The 26,476-nt window shown below is 35.3% G+C and overlaps 1 protein-coding gene across 4 annotated transcripts in view; it reads right to left on the bottom strand.

The window, feature by feature from the left end:
* The window catches only part of LOC149927193 (NACHT and WD repeat domain-containing protein 2), a 169,761-nt gene that overhangs the window by 60,026 nt on the left and 83,259 nt on the right, over positions 1–26,476 (bottom strand). For all 4 annotated transcript variants that reach the window (XM_090159550.1, XM_090159549.1, XM_090159547.1 and 1 more), the window contains one exon: positions 18,070–18,276. In XM_090159550.1, the coding sequence (XP_090015676.1) occupies positions 18,070–18,276 (207 nt within the window). The remainder of the gene's footprint in view (positions 1–18,069; positions 18,277–26,476) is intronic.

The raw sequence follows: 26,476 nt of genomic DNA, 5'->3' as shown, positions 1-26,476 counted from the left end.
CAATTCGTTATTTTGCTTAGAGATCCATTTAAACTGTAGATTACACGTTTAATTGAGCATAGAAAACTGAAGAAGAGTACCATAGAGAACTTAATCTGAGTGGATGGAGAACAAATTCGTTATTTTGCTTAGAGATCCATTTAAACTGTAGATTACACGTTTAATTGAGCATAGAAAACTGAAGAAGAGTACCATAGAGAACTTAATCTGAGTGGATGGAGAACCAATTCGTTATTTTGCTTAGAGATCCATTTAAACTGTAGATTACACGTTTAATTGAGCATAGAAAACTGAAGAAGAGTACCATAGAGAACTTAATCTAAGTGGATGGAGAACTAATTCGTTATTTTGCTTAGAGATCCATTTAACTGTAGATTACACGTTTAATTGAGCATAGAAAACTGAAGAAGAGTACCATAGAGAACTTAATCTAAGTGGATGGAGAACCAATTCGTTATTTTGCTTAGAGATCCATTTAAACTGTAGATTACACGTTTAATTGAGCATAGAAAACTGAAGAAGAGTACCATAGAGAACTTAATCTAAGTGGATGGAGAACCAATTCGTTATTTTGCTTAGAGATCCATTTAACTGTAGATTACACGTTTAATTGAGCATAGAAAACTGAAGAAGACCACCATAGAGAACTTAATCTAAGTGGACGATGAATCAATTCGTTATTTTGCTTAGAGATACATTTAACTGTAGATTTCACGTTTAATTGAGCATAGAAAACTGAAGAAGACCACCATAGAGAACTTAATCTAAGTGGACAATGAACCAATTCGTTATTTTGCTTAGAGATCCATTTAACTGTAGATTACACGTTTAATTGAGCAGAGAAAACTGAAGAAGAGTACCATAGAGAACTTAATCTAAGTGGATGGAGAACAAATTCGTTATTTTGCTTAGAGATCCATTTAAACTGTAGATTACACGTTTAATTGAGCATAGAAAACTGAAGAAGAGTACCATAGAGAACTTAATCTAAGTGGATGGAGAACCAATTCGTTATTTTGCTTAGAGATCCATTTAACTGTAGATTACACGTTTAATTGAGCATAGAAAACTGAAGAAGAGTACCATAGAGAACTTAATCTAAGTGGATGGAGAACCAATTCGTTATTTTGCTTAGAGATCCATTTAACTGTAGATTACACGTTTAATTGAGCATAGAAAACTGAAGAAGAGTACCATAGAGAACTTAATCTAAGTGGATGGAGAACCAATTCGTTATTTTGCTTAGAGATCCATTTAACTGTAGATTACACGTTTAATTGAGCAGAGAAAACTGAAGAAGAGTACCATAGAGAACTTAATCTAACTGGATGGAGAACCAATTCGTTATTTTGCTTAGAGATCCATTTAACTGTAGATTACACGTTTAATTGAGCATAGAAAACTGAAGAAGACCACCATAGAGAACTTAATCTAAGTGGACGATGAATCAATTCGTTATTTTGCTTAGAGATACATTTAACTGTAGATTACACGTTTAATTGAGCATAGAAAACTGAAGAAGACCACCATAGAGAACTTAATCTAAGTGGACGATGAACCAATTCGTTATTTTGCTTAGAGATCCATTTAACTGTAGATTACACGTTTAATTGAGCAGAGAAAACTGAAGAAGAGTACCATAGAGAACTTAATCTAAGTGGATGGAGAACAAATTCGTTATTTTGCTTAGAGATCCATTTAAACTGTAGATTACACGTTTAATTGAGCATAGAAAACTGAAGAAGAGTACCATAGAGAACTTAATCTAAGTGGATGGAGAACCAATTCGTTATTTTGCTTAGAGATCCATTTAACTGTAGATTACACGTTTAATTGAGCAGAGAAAACTGAAGAAGAGTACCATAGAGAACTTAATCTAAGTGGATGGAGAACAAATTCGTTATTTTGCTTAGAGATCCATTTAAACTGTAGATTACACGTTTAATTGAGCATAGAAAACTGAAGAAGACCACCATAGAGAACTTAATCTGAGTGGATGGAGAACCAATTCGTTATTTTGCTTAAAGATCCATTTAAACTGTAGATTACACGTTTAATTGAGCATAGAAAACTGAAGAAGACCACCATAGAGAACTTAATCTTCAGAGGGTCATTCCATGACAAATCGTCCAAAGGTATCCACCCTACCTTTTTAGATTTGGATAAAAATTTGCCTTAAGGGTTATTTTGGTCGTAAAAGCCGATTTACAAATTATTTTTAATGTGCGATAAGCGGTTTTTGAGATATTCGCTATAGAACTTTAGCAAAAAAGGCCAAAAAGGCCTCAACACCAAAAACTTGGAAATTGATATCTCCGTCAATAAAAGTCTGATTTTAATGGGATAAAGCTTATTGTAAAGCATTTTTCTTATACAAACCAGCATAAAATTTTAAAAATTCTATATTGAATTTCTCAGTCTCAAAAAACAGTTTAAATTGTATGACCTTTGACCTTTACCTGTGTCCCCAATTTTAGTGAAATAGAAATATTGTTTTTCGAATTCCCCGTTTATGATTTAGTCGGAAAGATCAAAATCCCAAAGTAGTATTTTTAGTTCTTTAGAAATAAATTATTTTGTACAACCCCTCGTGCAGTTTTAGAGACATGGAACTTGGTAAAAATATCTTGTTAGTCCAGTCGATTTAAATTAAAAACGGGGTGTAACTAAAAAAAAATTGAATAGAATTTTTCTCTTTTGCAATGTGTTCCTAAAATCGGTCTGAACAGCCCCTGAAAAATTTCCATGAATCCCACCATGGGAAAGTGGTCAAAAGTGGTCACAGGTGGTCAAGGTAGATTTTATTTGGAAAATACGGTCGGGGAAAGTTTAAAAAAGTTATTCTGACTTCATGCTTTGAGATAAAAGGCTGAAATTTGGTGAATATACTTCACAGCTATAGGGGATAATTATAGGTCAAAGCTTTTTACCGCCGCCATCTTGGATTCAATATGGCGGACGCAAGTTCGGTGTAAATCTCGGAATATCTTATCAAAAAACCTTATAACGTATGCAAATACTCTTGATATTGTCTATTATCTATTTTTCCGGTTTATCACGGGCTTGCGCGGTAATAATATTTTCCCGCCATTCGCAAAATACAATATGGCAGCCGTTTCAACCTACAAGAGAGAGAATCACAATTGTTACTTGGACGATTTATGCCGAGTTTTGGCTTATTCTATAGGAAACTACATTCTCGGAGCGTTCCCGTCAAAATAAACACTATTTAAAAAAATAAACATGAAATTAACCTAAATAATTTATTTTAAAAATTTTAAAACTTAAATATTTTCGGTATCAGAGTTCAATATCCGGTTTCAATGAGTTTTCGCAAATAGCTAATTGGCAAGGTCCGCAGGCCGACGAACAATTAAGGCTTTGGCTTTTGCATCGACAACTCTTATCGGAGCACCTCTTGGTACATTTGCAGCGTACTAAATTTAGTAAGCAAATTATAGCTGGTGTTAAGTCCATCGTTATCAGACCACCCTCTAATATCCATCCCCGGTCACTATGGTTCAGATTTTTGACGTTTTATTTCCATACAAATACAAATAGTTAGGGGAATACTCTCGGGTTTCACAAGTGAACTCTTAGATGCAACTTTTGAAAAAAAAGGCTATGTAATGACCGTCAAAGTATCAGTTGATGTACCACCAAACATGGACTAATAGATTTGTATAGCCCCGTACCGTAAATAGATACAGAAACAGATAAACCCTGTTCCTTTAGAATAAGTCCAAACTAAATCGTCCCAGTAACAATTGTGATTCTCACTCTTGTAGGGTGAAACGGCCGCCATATTGTATTTTACGAATGGCGGGAAAATATTATTACCGTTCAAGCCCGTGATAAACCGGAAATATAGATAATATACAATATCAAGAGTATTTGCATATGTTATAAGGTTTTTTGATAAGATATTCCGAGATTTACACCGAACTTGCGTCCGCCATATTGAATCCAAGATGGCGGCGGTGAAAAGCTTTAACCTATAATTATCCCCTATAGCTGTGAAGTATATTCACCAAATTTCAGCCTTTTATCTCAAAGCATGAAGTCAGGATAACTTTTTTAATTTTCCCCGACCGTATTTTCCAAATAAAATCTACCTTGACCACCTGTGACCACTTTTGACCACTTTCCCAAGGTGGGATTCATGAAAATTTTTCAGGGGCTGTTCAGACCGATTTTAGGAACACATTGCAAAAGAGAAAAATTCTTTTGAAATTTTTTTTAGTTACACCCCTTTTTTAATTTAAATGGACTGGACTAACAAGATATGTATACCAAGTTCCATATCTCTAAAACTGCACGAGGGGTTGTACAAAATAATTTATTTCTAAAGAACTAAAAATACTACTTTGGGATTTTGATTTTTTCGACTAAATCATAAACGGGGAATTCGAAAAACAATATTTCTATTTCACTAAAATTGGGGACACAGGTAAAGGTCAAACTGTTTTTTGAGACTGAGAAATTCAATATAGAATTTTTAAAATTTTATGCTGGTTTGTATAAGAAAAATGCTTTACAATAAGCTTTATCCCATTACAATCGGACTTTTATTGACGGAGATATCAATTTCCAAGTTTTCGGTGTCCAGGCCTTTTTGGCCCTTTTTGGTAAAGTTCTATAGCGAATATCTCAAAAACCGCTTATCGCACATTAAAAAAAATTTGAAAATCGGATTTCTCGACCAGAATAACCCTTAAGGCAAATTGTTATCCAAATCTAAGAAGGTAGAGTGGAAAATTTCAAAAAATTTGGTCGATTTGTCGTGGAATGACCCCTGAGTGGATGGAGAACCAATTCGTTATTTTGCTTAGAGATCCATTTAAACTGTAAATTACACGTTTAATTGAGCATAGAAAACTGAAGAAGACCACCATAGAGAACTTAATCTAAGTGGACGATGAACCAATTCGTTATTTTGCTTAGAGATCCATTTAACTGTAGATTACACGTTTAATTGAGCAGAGAAAACTGAAGAAGACCACCATAGAGAACTTAATCTAAGTGGACGATGAATCAATTCGTTATTTTGCTTAGAGATCCATTTAAACTGTAGATTACACGTTTAATTGAGCATAGAAAACTGAAGAAGACCACCATAGAGAACTTAATTTGAATGGATGGAGAACAAATTCGTTATTTTGCTTAGAGATCCATTTAAACTGTAGATTACACGTTTAATTGAGCATAGAAAACTGAAGAAGAGTACCATAGAGAACTTAATCTAAGTGGATGGAGAACAAATTCGTTATTTTGCTTAGAGATCCATTTAAACTGTAGATTACACGTTTAATTGAGCATAGAAAACTGAAGAAGAGTACCATAGAGAACTTAATCTGAGTGGATGGAGAACCAATTCGTTATTTTGCTTAGAGATCCATTTAAACTGTAGATTACACGTTTAATTGAGCATAGAAAACTGAAGAAGAGTACCATAGAGAACTTAAACTGAGTGGATGGAGAACAAATTCGTTATTTTGCTTAGAGATCCATTTAAACTGTAGATTACACGTTTAATTGAGCATAGAAAACTGAAGAAGAGTACCATAGAGAACTTAATCTGAGTGGATGGAGAACCAATTCGTTATTTTGCTTAGAGATCCATTTAAACTGTAGATTACACGTTTAAATGAGCATAGAAAACTGAAGAAGAGTACCATAGAGAACTTAATCTGAGTGGATGGAGAACCAATTCGTTATTTTGCTTAGAGATCCATTTAAACTGTAGATTACACGTTTAATTGAGCATAGAAAACTGAAGAAGAGTACCATAGAGAACTTAATCTAAGTGGATGGAGAACAAATTCGTTATTTTGCTTAGAGATCCATTTAAACTCTAGATTACACGTTTAATTGAGCATAGAAAACTGAAGAAGACCACCATAGAGAATTTAATCTAAGTGGATGGAGAACCAATTCGTTATTTTGCTTAGAGATCCATTTAACTGTAGATTACACGTTTAATTGAGCAGAGAAAACTGAAGAAGAGTACCATAGAGAACTTAATCTAAGTGGATGGAGAACAAATTCGTTATTTTGCTTAGAGATCCATTTAAACTCTAGATTACACGTTTAATTGAGCATAGAAAACTGAAGAAGACCACCATAGAGAACTTAATTTGAATGGATGGAGAACAAATTCGTTATTTTGCTTAGAGATCCATTTAAACTGTAGATTACACGTTTAATTGAGCATAGAAAACTGAAGAAGAGTACCATAGAGAACTTAATCTAAGTGGATGGAGAACAAATTCGTTATTTTGCTTAGAGATCCATTTAAACTGTAGATTACACGTTTAATTGAGCATAGAAAACTGAAGAAGAGTACCATAGAGAACTTAATCTGAGTGGATGGAGAACCAATTCGTTATTTTGCTTAGAGATCCATTTAAACTGTAGATTACACGTTTAATTGAGCATAGAAAACTGAAGAAGAGTACCATAGAGAACTTAATCTGAGTGGATGGAGAACAAATTCGTTATTTTGCTTAGAGATCCATTTAAACTGTAGATTACACGTTTAATTGAGCATAGAAAACTGAAGAAGAGTACCATAGAGAACTTAATCTGAGTGGATGGAGAACCAATTCGTTATTTTGCTTAGAGATCCATTTAAACTGTAGATTACACGTTTAAATGAGCATAGAAAACTGAAGAAGAGTACCATAGAGAACTTAATCTGAGTGGATGGAGAACCAATTCGTTATTTTGCTTAGAGATCCATTTAAACTGTAGATTACACGTTTAATTGAGCATAGAAAACTGAAGAAGAGTACCATAGAGAACTTAATCTAAGTGGATGGAGAACAAATTCGTTATTTTGCTTAGAGATCCATTTAAACTCTAGATTACACGTTTAATTGAGCATAGAAAACTGAAGAAGACCACCATAGAGAATTTAATCTAAGTGGATGGAGAACCAATTCGTTATTTTGCTTAGAGATCCATTTAACTGTAGATTACACGTTTAATTGAGCAGAGAAAACTGAAGAAGAGTACCATAGAGAACTTAATCTAAGTGGATGGAGAACAAATTCGTTATTTTGCTTAGAGATCCATTTAAACTCTAGATTACACGTTTAATTGAGCATAGAAAACTGAAGAAGACCACCATAGAGAACTTAATTTGAATGGATGGAGAACAAATTCGTTATTTTGCTTAGAGATCCATTTAAACTGTAGATTACACGTTTAATTGAGCATAGAAAACTGAAGAAGAGTACCATAGAGAACTTAATCTAAGTGGATGGAGAACAAATTCGTTATTTTGCTTAGAGATCCATTTAAACTGTAGATTACACGTTTAATTGAGCATAGAAAACTGAAGAAGAGTACCATAGAGAACTTAATCTGAGTGGATGGAGAACCAATTCGTTATTTTGCTTAGAGATCCATTTAAACTGTAGATTACACGTTTAATTGAGCATAGAAAACTGAAGAAGAGTACCATAGAGAACTTAATCTGAGTGGATGGAGAACAAATTCGTTATTTTGCTTAGAGATCCATTTAAACTGTAGATTACACGTTTAATTGAGCATAGAAAACTGAAGAAGAGTACCATAGAGAACTTAATCTGAGTGGATGGAGAACCAATTCGTTATTTTGCTTAGAGATCCATTTAAACTGTAGATTACACGTTTAAATGAGCATAGAAAACTGAAGAAGAGTACCATAGAGAACTTAATCTGAGTGGATGGAGAACCAATTCGTTATTTTGCTTAGAGATCCATTTAAACTGTAGATTACACGTTTAATTGAGCATAGAAAACTGAAGAAGAGTACCATAGAGAACTTAATCTAAGTGGATGGAGAACAAATTCGTTATTTTGCTTAGAGATCCATTTAAACTCTAGATTACACGTTTAATTGAGCATAGAAAACTGAAGAAGACCACCATAGAGAATTTAATCTAAGTGGATGGAGAACCAATTCGTTATTTTGCTTAGAGATCCATTTAACTGTAGATTACACGTTTAATTGAGCAGAGAAAACTGAAGAAGAGTACCATAGAGAACTTAATCTAAGTGGATGGAGAACAAATTCGTTATTTTGCTTAGAGATCCATTTAAACTCTAGATTACACGTTTAATTGAGCATAGAAAACTGAAGAAGACCACCATAGAGAATTTAATCTAAGTGGATGGAGAACAAATTCGTTATTTTGCTTAGAGATCCATTTAACTGTAGATTACACGTTTAATTGAGCAGAGAAAACTGAAGAAGAGTACCATAGAGAACTTAATCTAAGTGGACGATGAACCAATTCGTTATTTTGCTTAGAGATCCATTTAACTGTAGATTACACGTTTAATTGAGCAGAGAAAACTGAAGAAGACCACCATAGAGAACTTAATCTAAGTGGACGATGAATCAATTCGTTATTTTGCTTAGAGATCCATTTAAACTGTAGATTACACGTTTAATTGAGCATAGAAAACTGAAGAAGACCACCATAGAGAACTTAATTTGAATGGATGGAGAACAAATTCGTTATTTTGCTTAGAGATCCATTTAAACTGTAGATTACACGTTTAATTGAGCATAGAAAACTGAAGAAGAGTACCATAGAGAACTTAATCTAAGTGGATGGAGAACAAATTCGTTATTTTGCTTAGAGATCCATTTAAACTGTAGATTACACGTTTAATTGAGCATAGAAAACTGAAGAAGAGTACCATAGAGAACTTAATCTGAGTGGATGGAGAACCAATTCGTTATTTTGCTTAGAGATCCATTTAAACTGTAGATTACACGTTTAATTGAGCATAGAAAACTGAAGAAGAGTACCATAGAGAACTTAATCTGAGTGGATGGAGAACAAATTCGTTATTTTGCTTAGAGATCCATTTAAACTGTAGATTACACGTTTAATTGAGCATAGAAAACTGAAGAAGAGTACCATAGAGAACTTAATCTGAGTGGATGGAGAACCAATTCGTTATTTTGCTTAGAGATCCATTTAAACTGTAGATTACACGTTTAAATGAGCATAGAAAACTGAAGAAGAGTACCATAGAGAACTTAATCTGAGTGGATGGAGAACCAATTCGTTATTTTGCTTAGAGATCCATTTAAACTGTAGATTACACGTTTAATTGAGCATAGAAAACTGAAGAAGAGTACCATAGAGAACTTAATCTAAGTGGATGGAGAACAAATTCGTTATTTTGCTTAGAGATCCATTTAAACTCTAGATTACACGTTTAATTGAGCATAGAAAACTGAAGAAGACCACCATAGAGAATTTAATCTAAGTGGATGGAGAACCAATTCGTTATTTTGCTTAGAGATCCATTTAACTGTAGATTACACGTTTAATTGAGCAGAGAAAACTGAAGAAGAGTACCATAGAGAACTTAATCTAAGTGGATGGAGAACAAATTCGTTATTTTGCTTAGAGATCCATTTAAACTCTAGATTACACGTTTAATTGAGCATAGAAAACTGAAGAAGACCACCATAGAGAATTTAATCTAAGTGGATGGAGAACAAATTCGTTATTTTGCTTAGAGATCCATTTAACTGTAGATTACACGTTTAATTGAGCAGAGAAAACTGAAGAAGAGTACCATAGAGAACTTAATCTAAGTGGACGATGAACCAATTCGTTATTTTGCTTAGAGATCCATTTAACTGTAGATTACACGTTTAATTGAGCAGAGAAAACTGAAGAAGAGTACCATAGAGAACTTAATCTAAGTGGACGATGAACCAATTCGTTATTTTGCTTAGAGATCCATTTAACTGTAGATTACACGTTTAATTGAGCAGAGAAAACTGAAGAAGAGTACCATAGAGAACTTAATCTAAGTGGATGGAGAACAAATTCGTTATTTGGCTTAGAGATCCATTTAACTGTAGATTACACGTTTAATTGAGCATAGAAAACTGAAGAAGACCACCATAGAGAACTTAATCTGAGTGGATGGAGAACAAATTCGTTGTTTTGCTTAGAGATCCATTTAAACTGTAGATTACACGTTTAATTGAGCATAGAAAACTGAAGAAGATCACCATAGAGAACTTAATCTAAGTGGATGGAGAGCCAATTCCTTATTTTGCTTAGAGATCCATTTAACTGTAGATTACACGTTTAATTGAGCAGAGAAAACTGAAGAAGACCACCATAGAGAACTTAATCTGAGTGGATGGAGAACCAATTCGTTATTTTGCTTAGAGATCCATTTAAACTGTAGATTACACGTTTAATTGAGCATAGAAAACTGAAGAAGACCACCATAGAGAACTTAATCTGAGTGGATGGAGAACAAATTCGTTGTTTTGCTTAGAGATCCATTTAAACTGTAGATTACACGTTTAATTGAGCAGAGAAAACTGAAGAAGAGTACCATAGAGAACTTAATCTAAGTGGATGGAGAACAAATTCGTTATTTTGCTTAGAGATCCATTTAAACTGTAGATTACACGTTTAATTGAGCATAGAAAACTGAAGAAGAGTACCATAGAGAACTTAATCTAAGTGGATGGAGAACCAATTCGTTATTTTGCTTAGAGATCCATTTAAACTCTAGATTACACGTTTAATTGAGCATAGAAAACTGAAGAAGACCACCATAGAGAACTTAATTTGAATGGATGGAGAACAAATTCGTTATTTTGCTTAGAGATCCATTTAAACTGTAGATTACACGTTTAATTGAGCATAGAAAACTGAAGAAGAGTACCATAGAGAACTTAATCTAAGTGGATGGAGAACAAATTCGTTATTTTGCTTAGAGATCCATTTAAACTGTAGATTACACGTTTAATTGAGCATAGAAAACTGAAGAAGAGTACCATAGAGAACTTAATCTGAGTGGATGGAGAACCAATTCGTTATTTTGCTTAGAGATCCATTTAAACTGTAGATTACACGTTTAATTGAGCATAGAAAACTGAAGAAGAGTACCATAGAGAACTTAATCTGAGTGGATGGAGAACAAATTCGTTATTTTGCTTAGAGATCCATTTAAACTGTAGATTACACGTTTAATTGAGCATAGAAAACTGAAGAAGAGTACCATAGAGAACTTAATCTGAGTGGATGGAGAACCAATTCGTTATTTTGCTTAGAGATCCATTTAAACTGTAGATTACACGTTTAAATGAGCATAGAAAACTGAAGAAGAGTACCATAGAGAACTTAATCTGAGTGGATGGAGAACCAATTCGTTATTTTGCTTAGAGATCCATTTAAACTGTAGATTACACGTTTAATTGAGCATAGAAAACTGAAGAAGAGTACCATAGAGAACTTAATCTAAGTGGATGGAGAACAAATTCGTTATTTTGCTTAGAGATCCATTTAAACTCTAGATTACACGTTTAATTGAGCATAGAAAACTGAAGAAGACCACCATAGAGAATTTAATCTAAGTGGATGGAGAACCAATTCGTTATTTTGCTTAGAGATCCATTTAACTGTAGATTACACGTTTAATTGAGCAGAGAAAACTGAAGAAGAGTACCATAGAGAACTTAATCTAAGTGGATGGAGAACAAATTCGTTATTTTGCTTAGAGATCCATTTAAACTCTAGATTACACGTTTAATTGAGCATAGAAAACTGAAGAAGACCACCATAGAGAATTTAATCTAAGTGGATGGAGAACAAATTCGTTATTTTGCTTAGAGATCCATTTAACTGTAGATTACACGTTTAATTGAGCAGAGAAAACTGAAGAAGAGTACCATAGAGAACTTAATCTAAGTGGACGATGAACCAATTCGTTATTTTGCTTAGAGATCCATTTAACTGTAGATTACACGTTTAATTGAGCAGAGAAAACTGAAGAAGACCACCATAGAGAACTTAATCTAAGTGGACGATGAATCAATTCGTTATTTTGCTTAGAGATCCATTTAAACTGTAGATTACACGTTTAATTGAGCATAGAAAACTGAAGAAGACCACCATAGAGAACTTAATTTGAATGGATGGAGAACAAATTCGTTATTTTGCTTAGAGATCCATTTAAACTGTAGATTACACGTTTAATTGAGCATAGAAAACTGAAGAAGAGTACCATAGAGAACTTAATCTAAGTGGATGGAGAACAAATTCGTTATTTTGCTTAGAGATCCATTTAAACTGTAGATTACACGTTTAATTGAGCATAGAAAACTGAAGAAGAGTACCATAGAGAACTTAATCTGAGTGGATGGAGAACCAATTCGTTATTTTGCTTAGAGATCCATTTAAACTGTAGATTACACGTTTAATTGAGCATAGAAAACTGAAGAAGAGTACCATAGAGAACTTAATCTGAGTGGATGGAGAACAAATTCGTTATTTTGCTTAGAGATCCATTTAAACTGTAGATTACACGTTTAATTGAGCATAGAAAACTGAAGAAGAGTACCATAGAGAACTTAATCTGAGTGGATGGAGAACCAATTCGTTATTTTGCTTAGAGATCCATTTAAACTGTAGATTACACGTTTAAATGAGCATAGAAAACTGAAGAAGAGTACCATAGAGAACTTAATCTGAGTGGATGGAGAACCAATTCGTTATTTTGCTTAGAGATCCATTTAAACTGTAGATTACACGTTTAATTGAGCATAGAAAACTGAAGAAGAGTACCATAGAGAACTTAATCTAAGTGGATGGAGAACAAATTCGTTATTTTGCTTAGAGATCCATTTAAACTCTAGATTACACGTTTAATTGAGCATAGAAAACTGAAGAAGACCACCATAGAGAATTTAATCTAAGTGGATGGAGAACCAATTCGTTATTTTGCTTAGAGATCCATTTAACTGTAGATTACACGTTTAATTGAGCAGAGAAAACTGAAGAAGAGTACCATAGAGAACTTAATCTAAGTGGATGGAGAACAAATTCGTTATTTTGCTTAGAGATCCATTTAAACTCTAGATTACACGTTTAATTGAGCATAGAAAACTGAAGAAGACCACCATAGAGAATTTAATCTAAGTGGATGGAGAACAAATTCGTTATTTTGCTTAGAGATCCATTTAACTGTAGATTACACGTTTAATTGAGCAGAGAAAACTGAAGAAGAGTACCATAGAGAACTTAATCTAAGTGGACGATGAACCAATTCGTTATTTTGCTTAGAGATCCATTTAACTGTAGATTACACGTTTAATTGAGCAGAGAAAACTGAAGAAGAGTACCATAGAGAACTTAATCTAAGTGGACGATGAACCAATTCGTTATTTTGCTTAGAGATCCATTTAACTGTAGATTACACGTTTAATTGAGCAGAGAAAACTGAAGAAGAGTACCATAGAGAACTTAATCTAAGTGGATGGAGAACAAATTCGTTATTTGGCTTAGAGATCCATTTAACTGTAGATTACACGTTTAATTGAGCATAGAAAACTGAAGAAGACCACCATAGAGAACTTAATCTGAGTGGATGGAGAACAAATTCGTTGTTTTGCTTAGAGATCCATTTAAACTGTAGATTACACGTTTAATTGAGCATAGAAAACTGAAGAAGATCACCATAGAGAACTTAATCTAAGTGGATGGAGAGCCAATTCCTTATTTTGCTTAGAGATCCATTTAACTGTAGATTACACGTTTAATTGAGCAGAGAAAACTGAAGAAGACCACCATAGAGAACTTAATCTGAGTGGATGGAGAACCAATTCGTTATTTTGCTTAGAGATCCATTTAAACTGTAGATTACACGTTTAATTGAGCATAGAAAACTGAAGAAGACCACCATAGAGAACTTAATCTGAGTGGATGGAGAACAAATTCGTTGTTTTGCTTAGAGATCCATTTAAACTGTAGATTACACGTTTAATTGAGCAGAGAAAACTGAAGAAGAGTACCATAGAGAACTTAATCTAAGTGGATGGAGAACAAATTCGTTATTTTGCTTAGAGATCCATTTAAACTGTAGATTACACGTTTAATTGAGCATAGAAAACTGAAGAAGAGTACCATAGAGAACTTAATCTAAGTGGATGGAGAACCAATTCGTTATTTTGCTTAGAGATCCATTTAAACTGTAGATTACACGTTTAATTGAGCATAGAAAACTGAAGAAGAGTACCATAGAGAACTTAATCTAAGTGGATGGAGAACAAATTCGTTATTTTGCTTAGAGATCCATTTAACTGTAGATTACACGTTTAATTGAGCATAGAAAACTGAAGAAGACCACCATAGAGAACTTAATCTAAGTGGATGGAGAGCCAATTCGTTATTTTGCTTAGAGATCCATTTAACTGTAGATTACACGTTTAATTGAGCAGAGAAAACTGAAGAAGAGTACCATAGAGAACTTAATCTAAGTGGATGGAGAACAAATTCGTTATTTTGCTTAGAGATCCATTTAACTGTAGATTACACGTTTAATTGAGCATAGAAAACTGAAGAAGACCACCATAGAGAACTTAATCTGAGTGGATGGAGAACAAATTCGTTGTTTTGCTTAGAGATCCATTTAAACTGTAGATTACACGTTTAATTGAGCAGAGAAAACTGAAGAAGAGTACCATAGAGAACTTAATCTAAGTGGATGGAGAACCAATTCGTTATTTTGCTTAGAGATCCATTTAAACTGTAGATTACACGTTTAATTGAGCAGAGAAAACTGAAGAAGAGTACCATAGAGAACTTAATCTAAGTGGATGGAGAACCAATTCGTTATTTTGCTTAGAGATCCATTTAAACTGTAGATTACACGTTTAATTGAGCATAGAAAACTGAAGAAGACCACCATAGAGAACTTAATCTAAGTGGATGGAGAGCCAATTCGTTATTTTGCTTAGAGATCCATTTAACTGTAGATTACACGTTTAATTGAGCAGAGAAAACTGAAGAAGACCACCATAGAGAACTTAATCTGAGTGGATGGAGAACCAATTCGTTATTTTGCTTAGAGATCCATTTAAACTGTAGATTACACGTTTAATTGAGCATAGAAAACTGAAGAAGACCACCATAGAGAACTTAATCTGAGTGGATGGAGAACAAATTCGTTGTTTTGCTTAGATATCCATTTAAACTGTAGATTACACGTTTAATTGAGCAGAGAAAACTGAAGAAGAGTACCATAGAGAACTTAATCTAAGTGGATGGAGAACAAATTCGTTATTTTGCTTAGAGATCCATTTAAACTGTAGATTACACGTTTAATTGAGCATAGAAAACTGAAGAAGAGTACCATAGAGAACTTAATCTAAGTGGATGGAGAACCAATTCGTTATTTTGCTTAGAGATCCATTTAAACTGTAGATTACACGTTTAATTGAGCATAGAAAACTGAAGAAGAGTACCATAGAGAACTTAACTTAAGTGGATGGAGAACCAATTCGTTATTTTGCTTAGAGATCCATATTTAAACTGATTTGTAAAAACACACGTTGATGAAATACCCAATAGAGCGTTCTATAAAATCGGTGTGGTGTGCTTTCCCCCTTTTGAGTTTGGCCGGTTTTTCGTGTGAGAGAAAAATATTTATCTGGCAAACCCGTAAGAAATTGAGAGCAGTCGATTTTTAGGAGTAGCATAGTTGCTAGCCTAGGCTTCACTAATTTACGGCTTTTCGCGCCGTTTTTATTATTTAAAATAATTTTTGTAAAAAATTTATGATGGCAAATAAGCAAAATACTTGTCCCAAATCCACGGGTTTAAAAAGAAACATAGATCATGAAAATACTTCAACACCTAGGGTGCCTCGTACAACTCCTAATAGGTACGTCTCTAAAATATTCCTATAAAGACAGGACATAAGCCGAATTCTCTTAAACCAAAGAATAACAAATGTTGTTAGTCCTTCTGAACTAGCTCTATAGTCTGTATGAAACGTTTGGCCGGTTTTGGGCCGATTTTATAGAACGCTCTATTAAGTAGAAATAACTATAAAAGTTACTATAAAAGACGGTATATATTCTAAAAGATCTTTTAGCTAAACATAAAGCCCTACAAAAATGATTTTCAACAGAAGTAAAATTCCCATAGATTCTGCTAAAGTGTTCAGAAATCTTAATAAAATTGACAAAAATACTTTAGCTACAGTTTGAGCTAAGACTGTGATAAATGCAGTTGTAAAAAGTAAAACAAATTCGAATTTCTTTTAAGGTCTTTACTGAAAAAGACCTTTGACCTTTCTATAATACGGTCGTCTAGAGATAGTTATAACACAGAAAAAGAACGACAACTCATTTGTTAAGTTACGCAGATTTCGAGTTACACGTGTTATAAACATGACGGGAATCTTGCAAAATGGTGGACAAAACTAAGAAACTATTGGTTCCATTTTCTTCAATGATAGCTGGAATGAACAATAATTCTATGGGGCAGAATAATATGACTTTATTGCGTAACTGGGTTTTTGAATAATAATATCATATCCTATTGACATCATAAACTATTGCCATACGGAAAAGCTGATACCGACCAACAGAACCAGAGATACGAGACATTTCATAAATTGCGTTACCAGCATCGTGAAAAGCTAATTATTTGAGATATCCATGGCAACAAGAATAATCCCTGAACGTTTCATGGACTAAAAGTGCTAGTAAAGTTTGGAGCAACGTTAAGAATTTGTGGATCGTTGGGTAATTTGAAATTTACCGCCGTAATTCTAATGACCACCTTGTATTTGAGTATTTCCCATGTCTCAGACCCGAGCATTTTTAAACTGTTTCATATAAGGCGAAAACTATTGGCTAGTTTTGAGGTAATTTTCAGGAAATAGCGAGGAACTTCAAAATACATTTTGGCTGGTAGTTTGGGGTAAAAAGTGTACTCTTTTCGTCACAAAGCGAGTGAATAGTTTTGGCCTATTAAGTAACGTTACCTATCTCGAATTCTGAATTTTCCTATCCATCTAATGGCTCATAGGATCGGCACAATCCCCGTCCTGGTTTCCCACTATCGACCCGAGATATAACCGTATCTTCCTACTTAATTTAATAAACCAATACAGGCTTAATTCCCCTTGTATAATCCAGCATCATTTCCATAACATAGTAACCGTTATCCCTTATACTCGCTAAATCGCTACTTCTTTTTTCGTCGCACTTTATAACGAAGGCGATGTGGACGAAGAAAACGCTAAGAAAATAAGTGGGAGCTCCTTCGCGCGGGAATAATTTAATCATTATATAGGCGGGAGAAATTTGGTTTTTCCCAATGCGTAACTAACTCAATTTGTCCAGATATTTTCATTAACCCGGAACCAGCGACGTCCTATTCGGAGTACAGCGCCATGACGGCCCTTTTTTAATCAAGAAAACCAGCCTCGAGAAAGTATCGGCGAGAAATCGAAGAGCCAATGTAAGGGAAAGAAGAAATCGACTAAAAGGGGAAAGAAAAACAGAGATGGTCGAAACTATCAGGGACTCCGGGAACTTCCTATGACAACACGAGAAAAGAGACCGAATAGATGGCATCGGAAATCAAATGAGTTGCTGGCCTAAGGATGAAGGGATGCCAGCAGCGGAAAAAAAAACAGGGATAAGAATGCAAAAAAAACCCCCCCATAGAACCCTAGAACTATTCTTATCTATTAGGTGAAGGTATACTTTCGTCGATATAAACTTCACCGTATCCCTACCTTTAACTCCGTACTTAGCTAAGACTACATTCGTACCTAAAAAGGAAATTGCTAACGCAAGCAAAACAAAAACGCCATTCCACTGGCGGAAGGGGAAAATAGACGTGTATTCGCTAATAGATGTAAGCCAAAAAGGCCCAACGAAAAACAACGAGTGGTGGTGGATCCCAAGATTTGGGATATAGCGATGCCATCAGAATCGATGATGTCTATTCGACGAATAGGCTCGCTGTGACGGGCAAAATATATATAAAACAAACGGACTTAAGTTGGATATAGAGAATGGGAAATCGGATTTAACCCTCACTGTCCATCCGTAACCCTACAGGCTTCGAAGTGAAACTTGGAAATGAAAATGATCTGATAAAGTCAAAGTGACAACGAAGGTCGTTTTGAGGGATATTTCTGCGAGGGATTTACGAACGAGAACAATAGTTAATCCAATCAGTGGCGCGGTATTTCTATAGAGGATGGTGGTAGGTACGTGTTGATATTTACCTTGAGTGCCTTCAGCTCCTCGGTGTCGTCCCGCACTGTTAGGATGAGTCGGACGTGAGGGGGTAGGTTTTTGGGTAGCCATCTGAGATCCCGGCTTGAGTAGGGTGCTATGCGGTCCAACCCGTCTATGAGTAGTACCAGAGGTCGACGAGAGCTCACCTTAGATAAGAGTAGTTGCAAAGGTTCTTCCTCGGAGTCGATAAGGTTCTGTACAATAGAAGCGAACTGTTAACGATTCAATCCCATTTATAGTTTGATACTATTCAAATTTAGCCTGATAAAATATTCAAAATTGACCTTGGACCAATAAACTACTGGATCCGAATTTAGATTTCGCTCTTGGTTATATCAGAGCAGCGGCGCTTGTAGCTCCACAGTGTGCGATATTGGTAATATTTCCACCCAAATAGTAATAAGCGAACGACGTTAGGCCTAATATTAATTTTACCTCGGCATTTAACGTTTAAATTAATTAATTAATAAAATTAAATAAAAATTTTGGTGGAAACGTTTCGCGAGAAATGGGGGTTTTGTATGTGATTCGGGTCTAGTAGTTTATTCGAAAGGTTAATCTATAATTATATTAAATAAGTGTGTCAGTTAGTCGATATAATTACTTATAGCTAAGTGTGAATTGACGTCATGTCATAAACAAAGAAGATAAACGCCTCCAGCGGTAAATGTAAACGACTCTAAAACAAATTATCAAGCCCTGGTCCTAGGCCTTGGCACGGCTCCTTGCACTATTGAGTTTTGAATATAGTACTTCTAGAGCCAAAATTGTTTTTGATGGCTGGGAGCACTTTCTTGAAATCACGTACGAACCGAAACAGTTATTATTAGTCGGTGGCGTCATCAACGGCAAACCAGCGTGCAGCGGTGAGAATAATTTAAGCCAGTGGTGCTATCTACCACTAGCGTGTACAGAGTATAAGCACATGACATTTAAAATATAGAAATTTTCTTTGAAAGATAGATGACACCACCGACTAATGATAGATGTGAGAGTCGATACCAGGATTAGACCTAAGGCACTAGTCACGGCATATGACTACTAAAATAAATGCTCTGACTTCTAAATTTAATCTAAATCTGGGGACTCACTAGTCACTTTGACTAGTGAAAAATTACCTAAATATTCATAAATAATGGCGATCATAGCGTATCATAAATTCATCATTCATCAATCGCAATTCATTTAAAAATTGTGATCGGCCAAAGTCACGAAACTCAAGTGATAATAAACTCCTATTTTAATTCTGACCCACATTGAAATTCCTTGACTTTTCCAGGAATTTCAGGTTTTCCAGGTACCGTGGCAACCCAGAATATTCCCAACTCAATGGCAAGCACGCGCCCACTATGAGTTAATGACCAGAAGTCAAGCTAAAAATGTATGATCCTTCGAGTCAAAAATTAAGACACGGAAAATAGGTAACTAACATTGTTCACTGAAACGTAATAATAAAAAAATTCAATAATCTTGATTAGGACTCAATTTAATTAAAATCGTTGTCTTTGTAACGGTTACGGTACTTCGTAATCCAAAGACGCGAAACGAAATATAGGCCTCGGCTACACAGTACCTTAATACTACTTCATTAGTCACTTTTAATTAATTAGTAGGAAAAACGACGCGTGGACTAAATATTAAGAGTGAAAGCTGGCAACGCGAAAAGGATTAAATCCATGACGTTATATTCTGTCTGCCGGGTTTGCATGTATATTTGTACGGCAAAACTCCGGCGTTGGCGGGAAAACATTTTGGGCGCGAAAAATGACGATCGATACCTTATAGTACTGCGACTGCGCAGACGACGCGACAGATTTGCGCGGCAAAAATCAGCCAATCAGGGGAACGATATATTTTTAGAACTCGGATGGGGAGACACAGGCAGCTTCAAGGCGGGTTTCGCGTTGCTTTTTGCGTCATGCAAACGTTCAAATTAAATATAAGATTCACAGGCAAAATCAATTATCAACTACAATAAGCGCTTCAATAAATCATCCTCCCAGGAAGTCTCAAAGAAGTAATATTTCCGAGAGCCAGGACCCGTGAGGTATTGTTTATATAGTGCTTGTGGGTATAATGGAAACTTTTCACCTGTAAACCGAACTTCGTGTTTTTGTCAAGCCTTAATATGTCAAAAAAAAGCTACCTGGTTAACAGGGAACGCCATGGGGAACGCTTGTTGCTGCCGTAAAGGTGAAAAATGTCCATTATTTTAACAAGCACTATATAAACAGTGACTTGCGGGTCCTGGCTCCCGGAAATATTACTTCTTGGCGATTTCCTGGTAAGATGATTTGTTGAAGCGTCTATTACCTCTTAAAAGTTGACATACCATAAGGTTATAATTACGTTTTACATAACTGTGTAAATTATTTATCTTTGAGTTTTACAAGAAGTAAATGAACCGAAGTTATCAAAATAGCACTCCTTATGAAAATGATGAGAAAATCGAGTCAAATAAAAGCTAATTTCCATCCCCGTCTTTTAGGCGCGATAAATTGCACTTGGGAATTGTGGGTAAAGCTATTTCTATGTATAAAAAATGGTTTCATAAAAGCAAAACCTTTTTTTTTCGGCCTAGGAGCGCGCAAAATTTCAAATTAGAGGTCAAAATGTAACTTCATAAGGAAAACGCCTCCAACATGGGGAGTATAGCAGTCTGATAACTTCATTTACTTTTGGTTTTAAAAAGAATATTTCTTTTTCTATTTTGGAAAAATGACGAATTTTTGTCAAATCAGCTCAGTGTCTCATTGGTTCCCTAAATCTGACGTTTCGCCACGTGATAAAAGCGTTTTTCATTCCCCCTACTCTCGTACCGGGGATAATAGACCTAGGTTACGGTCAGTACTCACGAGGAAACATCCCGAAGTGTAACCCACCGATTTTGTTTAAACTTGGGGGATTGATAGACCTTTATGTAACTTGAAAACTCTTAAAGGGAATTTATTCAATGGGCAACCGTTTTGCTATAGCAACGAAAAATGTTTTTGACAACAAAAAATTTAAATTTGAGAAAAATTTTAACAAATTTAAAAAATTTGAAATTCAAAAAAATAGAAAATAATAGATAAAAATTGACGAAAAAATCGGTCAGAATCCCATGTTATTTTCAATGGGAAAATGTTCAATTTGTTGTTGTCAAAAACATTTTTCGTTGCCATGGCAACAAGGTTTCCCATTGAATAAATTCCCTTTAGGATTTTTCAAGTTACACGAAGGTCTATCAATCCCCCGAGTGTGAACAAAATCGGTGGGTTACAGTTCGGGATGTCCCCTTTTCAGTAGAGCTCATCGACTAAAAACCGCAGTTTTCTAAAATTTGTAATCGCTGAGTCTGAACGTCATTGTGATGACGTAGATTTTGTTGAACCTTACGCTTTCAGTCATCGGTGTTGTTGAAAATGGCGGTAAACCATAAAAAAGCGAAAACTTTTATATTTAATTGACCGATTTAAAAATTACGTTTTTGCGCGTGATAGTACCTTTACATTGCTTTGAAGAAACTGGTGTTGAAATAGTTAGTAATGGTTCAAAGAGAATTATTGCCACAATGTTAATAAATAAAACTAAGCCTCGGTCCATAGTTTTTGATGAGCATCGGATGCTAATCTTGAAATCGGAAACGCAAAAAATCGTACAGTAACAAAATGTTGGCATCGATTTCTCATCGATATTTTTGATGAGCGTTACTAGGTTTGCTGAGATTCATTTGTATAAGAACCACACTTTTTTGGTGGACTTTAGACTGGTCATTAGGCCTAATACGTGCTCTTTACCTCGTCGTCATATTGGGTGTTTTTAAATTGCGTTTTTTTATCGCTAGAGGTGCTTATCCTTTTTTGGGATGACTTTCTATAAAGTAACATTGGCCTTCTGGTTTTGACGTTGCTGCTGCGTCACGGGTGACGTATCGATGACGTTTTACTACGAAAAGCCATGGACATAAGGGTGAATAGGCCTTATATACAGTAACATTGACCTTCTGGTTTTGACGTTGCTGCTGCGTCACGGGTGACGTATCGATGACGTTTTACTACGAAAAGCCATGGACATAAGGGTGAATAGGCCTTATATACAGTAACATTGACCTTCTGGTTTTGACGTTGCTGCTGCGTCACGGGTGACGTATCGATGACGTTTTAATACGAAAAGCCATGGACATAAGGGTAAATAGGCCTTTCTATAAAGTAACATTAGCCTTCTGGTTTTGATGCGTGCGAATCACGCGTGATAAAAAAAGATGAGCTCGTGGCGCCGAGAGAAACTTTTTAATTTTTATCATTTTAGCCCAATATTCCGCCTATCTATCGGAAACCAGATATTTCGGCTTAGCGGAAGTCTCGCGTATTTTAGACACTAGAGGGCTCTGTGCTGAGAAAACATCTTGTTTACGCAATAACTATGAAAATCAGTTTGGTTGTAAATCTCGTTAATTGTCATACTTATTGTTATATGTTACTTATGATATTACATATTAATATTAACGTATTTCGTGACGAAAGAACTACATAAAAACAAGTTCGGAAAGCCTAGCTTATTTTATGGAAAAGCCTGTTCTACGTGTAATTCAATAATTTTTTGATTAATTGACACGCAAATTATATGTTATTAATAATAGACTTACGCTGTTACGTATTCGAACGAAATTTCAACCCTTACAAAGTGATAACCATTGCAACGTTTAGTAATTTTTAATCTCAAATACTTATTTTCTACTATACTCAGTTGCGGGTTAAGTAAAGCAAAACATCTAGTAAATTTGGCGGAAAGATACAAAATTTTAAAATTTTGCCTATTTTCTGTTGAATTCCTAAAGGTTCCTACGATGGTTATATTAATCCATTTTAGATATGTTTATCGCGTAAATTTCAAAGTGATCAATAAATATTTAATGTTGATTATTATTTTTAAGCTTCATTATAGCATATTTTTAGTATTACACTCCTAAGCAATTATCACATTGTTTATGTACGCCAACTTGGTCATCTCAGCATTACCCGTTCTATACTTACCCTGGACTCGTGTTTTTAAATCTTATCTATGTTAATTAATTAATTATCACTTTGAAATATTACGCAATAAACGGTATTCTCCGAAATTATATAACACGCGCAGTTATACTTAGAAATTCAACCGTAAACAGGCCAAATTCGAAATTCCCGCCGCCGATTTACCGGAAATTTGTGTTAGTATCGTTCCTCCACAATCTGCAACCTAGGAGCAACAAACACAAGGAGAACGCAGCTAGCCTTATAACACGCTAACGAAGGGTTGTGTACGAATTTCATTGGACGAGAGTCACGAGCCTTTACGCTGAACGTTTTACGGGCGGGGGGGAAGACAATTTATGAATTTTACCCTTCCGACGGCAGGAGGCGCTAAAGCGTCTAGCCAATGAAAACTGTACGCAAGAAAATCCACGACTTTTGACGGGTTGCGTTCTCCTTGTGTGGGGTGCTGTGTTTGTTGCTCCTAGCTGCAACTGAGTACATTTAATATATACTTTTGATAATACACAATGTGAAATTTGAATTGAATTGAAGTAAGATTTTCCAATCACCTCTGGTTTTTAAAGTTAATTTTTAACAAAATCAAATTCTCAAACTTTTCTCGCGATTTTTCATTAAATTATAACGGCAATGAGAAAAAGATGAACACTGTTAGGAAAAAACATTCCAGACTAATGTAGACCCCTTTTGCTAGAATATTGTCTGTTCACTCTAAGAAGCACGCTCAAATTGATAAAAAAAACTACACAAAAAATGAAATACTGCTAACGAGAGAAGCGAAAATACGTCCAAACTAAAACAAATTTCACTCGGTTCAGCGTAGTTTTTCCCCTGGCTTCCTCATTCGCCATTCCCCTGAGTTATAATGGTAATTTTTCGCAGACAATCATAATTTAGTACGCCAAGGCTTAAGGTTTAGCCTAAAAATGAAAGGGGGAAATGGGTGAAGTAAGGAGATGAAAGCCTTGTTTGTATGAGAACTAAGCTCTTTTTCGCTATAGTCGCGGCCAATAGTACCAGCAAAAGGGCTGTGAAGGTGTGTGGAAGCGGATAAGGCAGACCGTACCCACTTTCTAAGCTTAATAGACTTTACTTTTTGATCTCTTCTACTATACGTATCTAAAATGAAGCCTGTGTTTTCAGCGTTAGGGGAGGGAACTTTTGGGCCTTAAACGAAGTAATAAAAACACAGTTGCTCATCTTAGTTAACTAACAATTTGTAAGAGAGGGGGAGGGGTTATGAGACGATGAGGGCGAAGGTAAGAGCGCTAGGGGGGGGGTCCCCTTCGAACAAATCTGGGTAATTTTTAGTAACGCTAAAAAGCGCGTCCGTAGGTAATTAGCGTGACTTTCGTTTCCCACCCCCCTCCTTCGCGTAAGTCTCTCTTAGCGCCCCCATTCGTCAGTTTCTTTAACTACTACCTAGCCCGCGAAAGAGTTTATCGTTCTCGGGTCTTAAAATCCAACGAAATCTGCCAAGGTACTGGTAAAAAATAAAGTTAAGGTTTGAACTAAGAATCCAAGTATTATTTGTGAAAAGTATAGGGAAAAAGAGTTTTATTTTTTATTTGTAAAAATGGGGATTTTCTGTCCCTTATTAGGAAAACTAGGGTTCGTTTAGATTAGCGTTATATCGAGACTGACTCGTACAAAATGCAATTAAACTCGGAAGTCTCATTCCATTGGGAAATTAAGACGTTTATCTATTCAGAATTCGTAGTCTGAACGCCGGACTTCCAGCTTTTAAATCTTGAATCTGATTAGAGGCGGCGTTAGTTGGAGATTAAAATTTTGGGCTACTTTAAGTTAAAGCCATCATCAGTACGTACATCGACTGTCTTATTGGCTTAATCCTTAGAACACGAAATTGACGATATTGTTAATTTATTTTGATATCGCGTAAATTAATAAGTTATTGCAATCGTCGTTGGGAGCTTTTAATGACAATAATTAGAGCGGATAATGCATTTATTTTTACTTACGGAGAATGACTCTGTGTAGGACCATTCCAATCCCGTTCACGCTCTAACCGCAAACGCCCCCCCCCCCTTAGGCTCAAGTAGTGTTGTAAGTCGGAAAATGACCGATGCAGTTTTTCCGGAACATTTTCCGTATTTTTCCGAAAAAAATAAAAAAAAGTTTTCATTCCATGATTAGTCTAATATATTGTTTGCAAATTGAAATAAAGCGGTATTTTCGCCTCATTTTTTCGGGTCTGAAAGTAAAACTAAACCTCTAGACTAGTTTAAACTGATTAACAATGTAACGCTATTAATGTTTTGTAGTATGTTTACTGATATTAGACATTTTATATTGATAAAAAGTTAAAAACGTTAAAAACCCTTAAAAGGTAATTTATGTTTCAAATTTTTAATTTTCCGATTTGCGGAAAATTTTCCGCAATTCGGAAACTTTTCTGGAAAATTTTCCGCATTTTATTTTTCCGGAAAATTAACAACACTAGGCTCAAGTCATCTAGCGACATTTAATGCCATTCATTCAGGTGTCAGAGTTATACTGCATAGGAGGGTCGTGGCAAGCCAACAAGGGAAAACCCTGTAACTATTGGGGATAACACTTGCAAACTCAGCGTGGAAAGAGATGTTTCTAGTTTTCACCCAGTGCCACAAGCTGTGATCGAACCAGGCTCCTCTTGCTGCGAGGCGAAAGTGATAACCACAATAATGTGTTAATTTATCCTTCGGTACAGCTACTATATTGAGACATGGACCAAGAATCTAAAGGGACTCACTGTTCCCGATATTTGGACACTGTAGGCGTGGCCTAAATCGGAAGGCTTACTGAGGTACGCAAGCCGCTTTGAAGCGCCTCAAGAATTCTGTCAACTATCACTACGAGGGGTTTATTGTGGCTAATGCGACAGTACGTGCGATAAAGTTAGGTTAGGCTTAGTGCGTGAAATTGTTTAAGTTTAGAAATGAAATGGATTTCAGTGAATTTGATTAAAAACCTCAGCCAATACAGCCATACGCGACTTACTGTTTTTTTACTCAACACAATGGTTGATTACCATTACTTAAACTTTTAAAGAACCAATTTCAAAAATAAAAGGTCTAAAAGTTACTAAGCCTCATCATTTAAGCGACATCAACGGCGCCATTTTGTCAAAATTAAACGTGAACCATTGATTTGGGAATAAATAGAGGTACAACCATTGAGTTGGGAATATTAATCTAGAGGTCCAATCAAAACATCGGATTTCAGTATTTCGCGAAACAAGTTTTTAAAAAATAGGAATACTGCCGTCTGCTCCCAAATGACGATAAAACTTTATCATTCTACCAGTGGCGCCGTCTATCTCTCAATGGTTCGTTAAAATAAGACGCGTTTTCCGGCAAAAAGATTATTTTTTCAAAAATAA

The sequence above is a fragment of the Leiobunum rupestre genome, chromosome 9 (genome assembly GCF_980474605.1).
Source record: "Leiobunum rupestre chromosome 9, qqLeiRupe1.1.hap1, whole genome shotgun sequence".
NCBI lineage: Eukaryota > Metazoa > Arthropoda > Arachnida > Opiliones > Sclerosomatidae > Leiobunum > Leiobunum rupestre.
The sequence above is the reverse complement of the archived record's forward strand: the minus strand, read 5'-3'. Positions and strand labels throughout refer to the sequence as shown.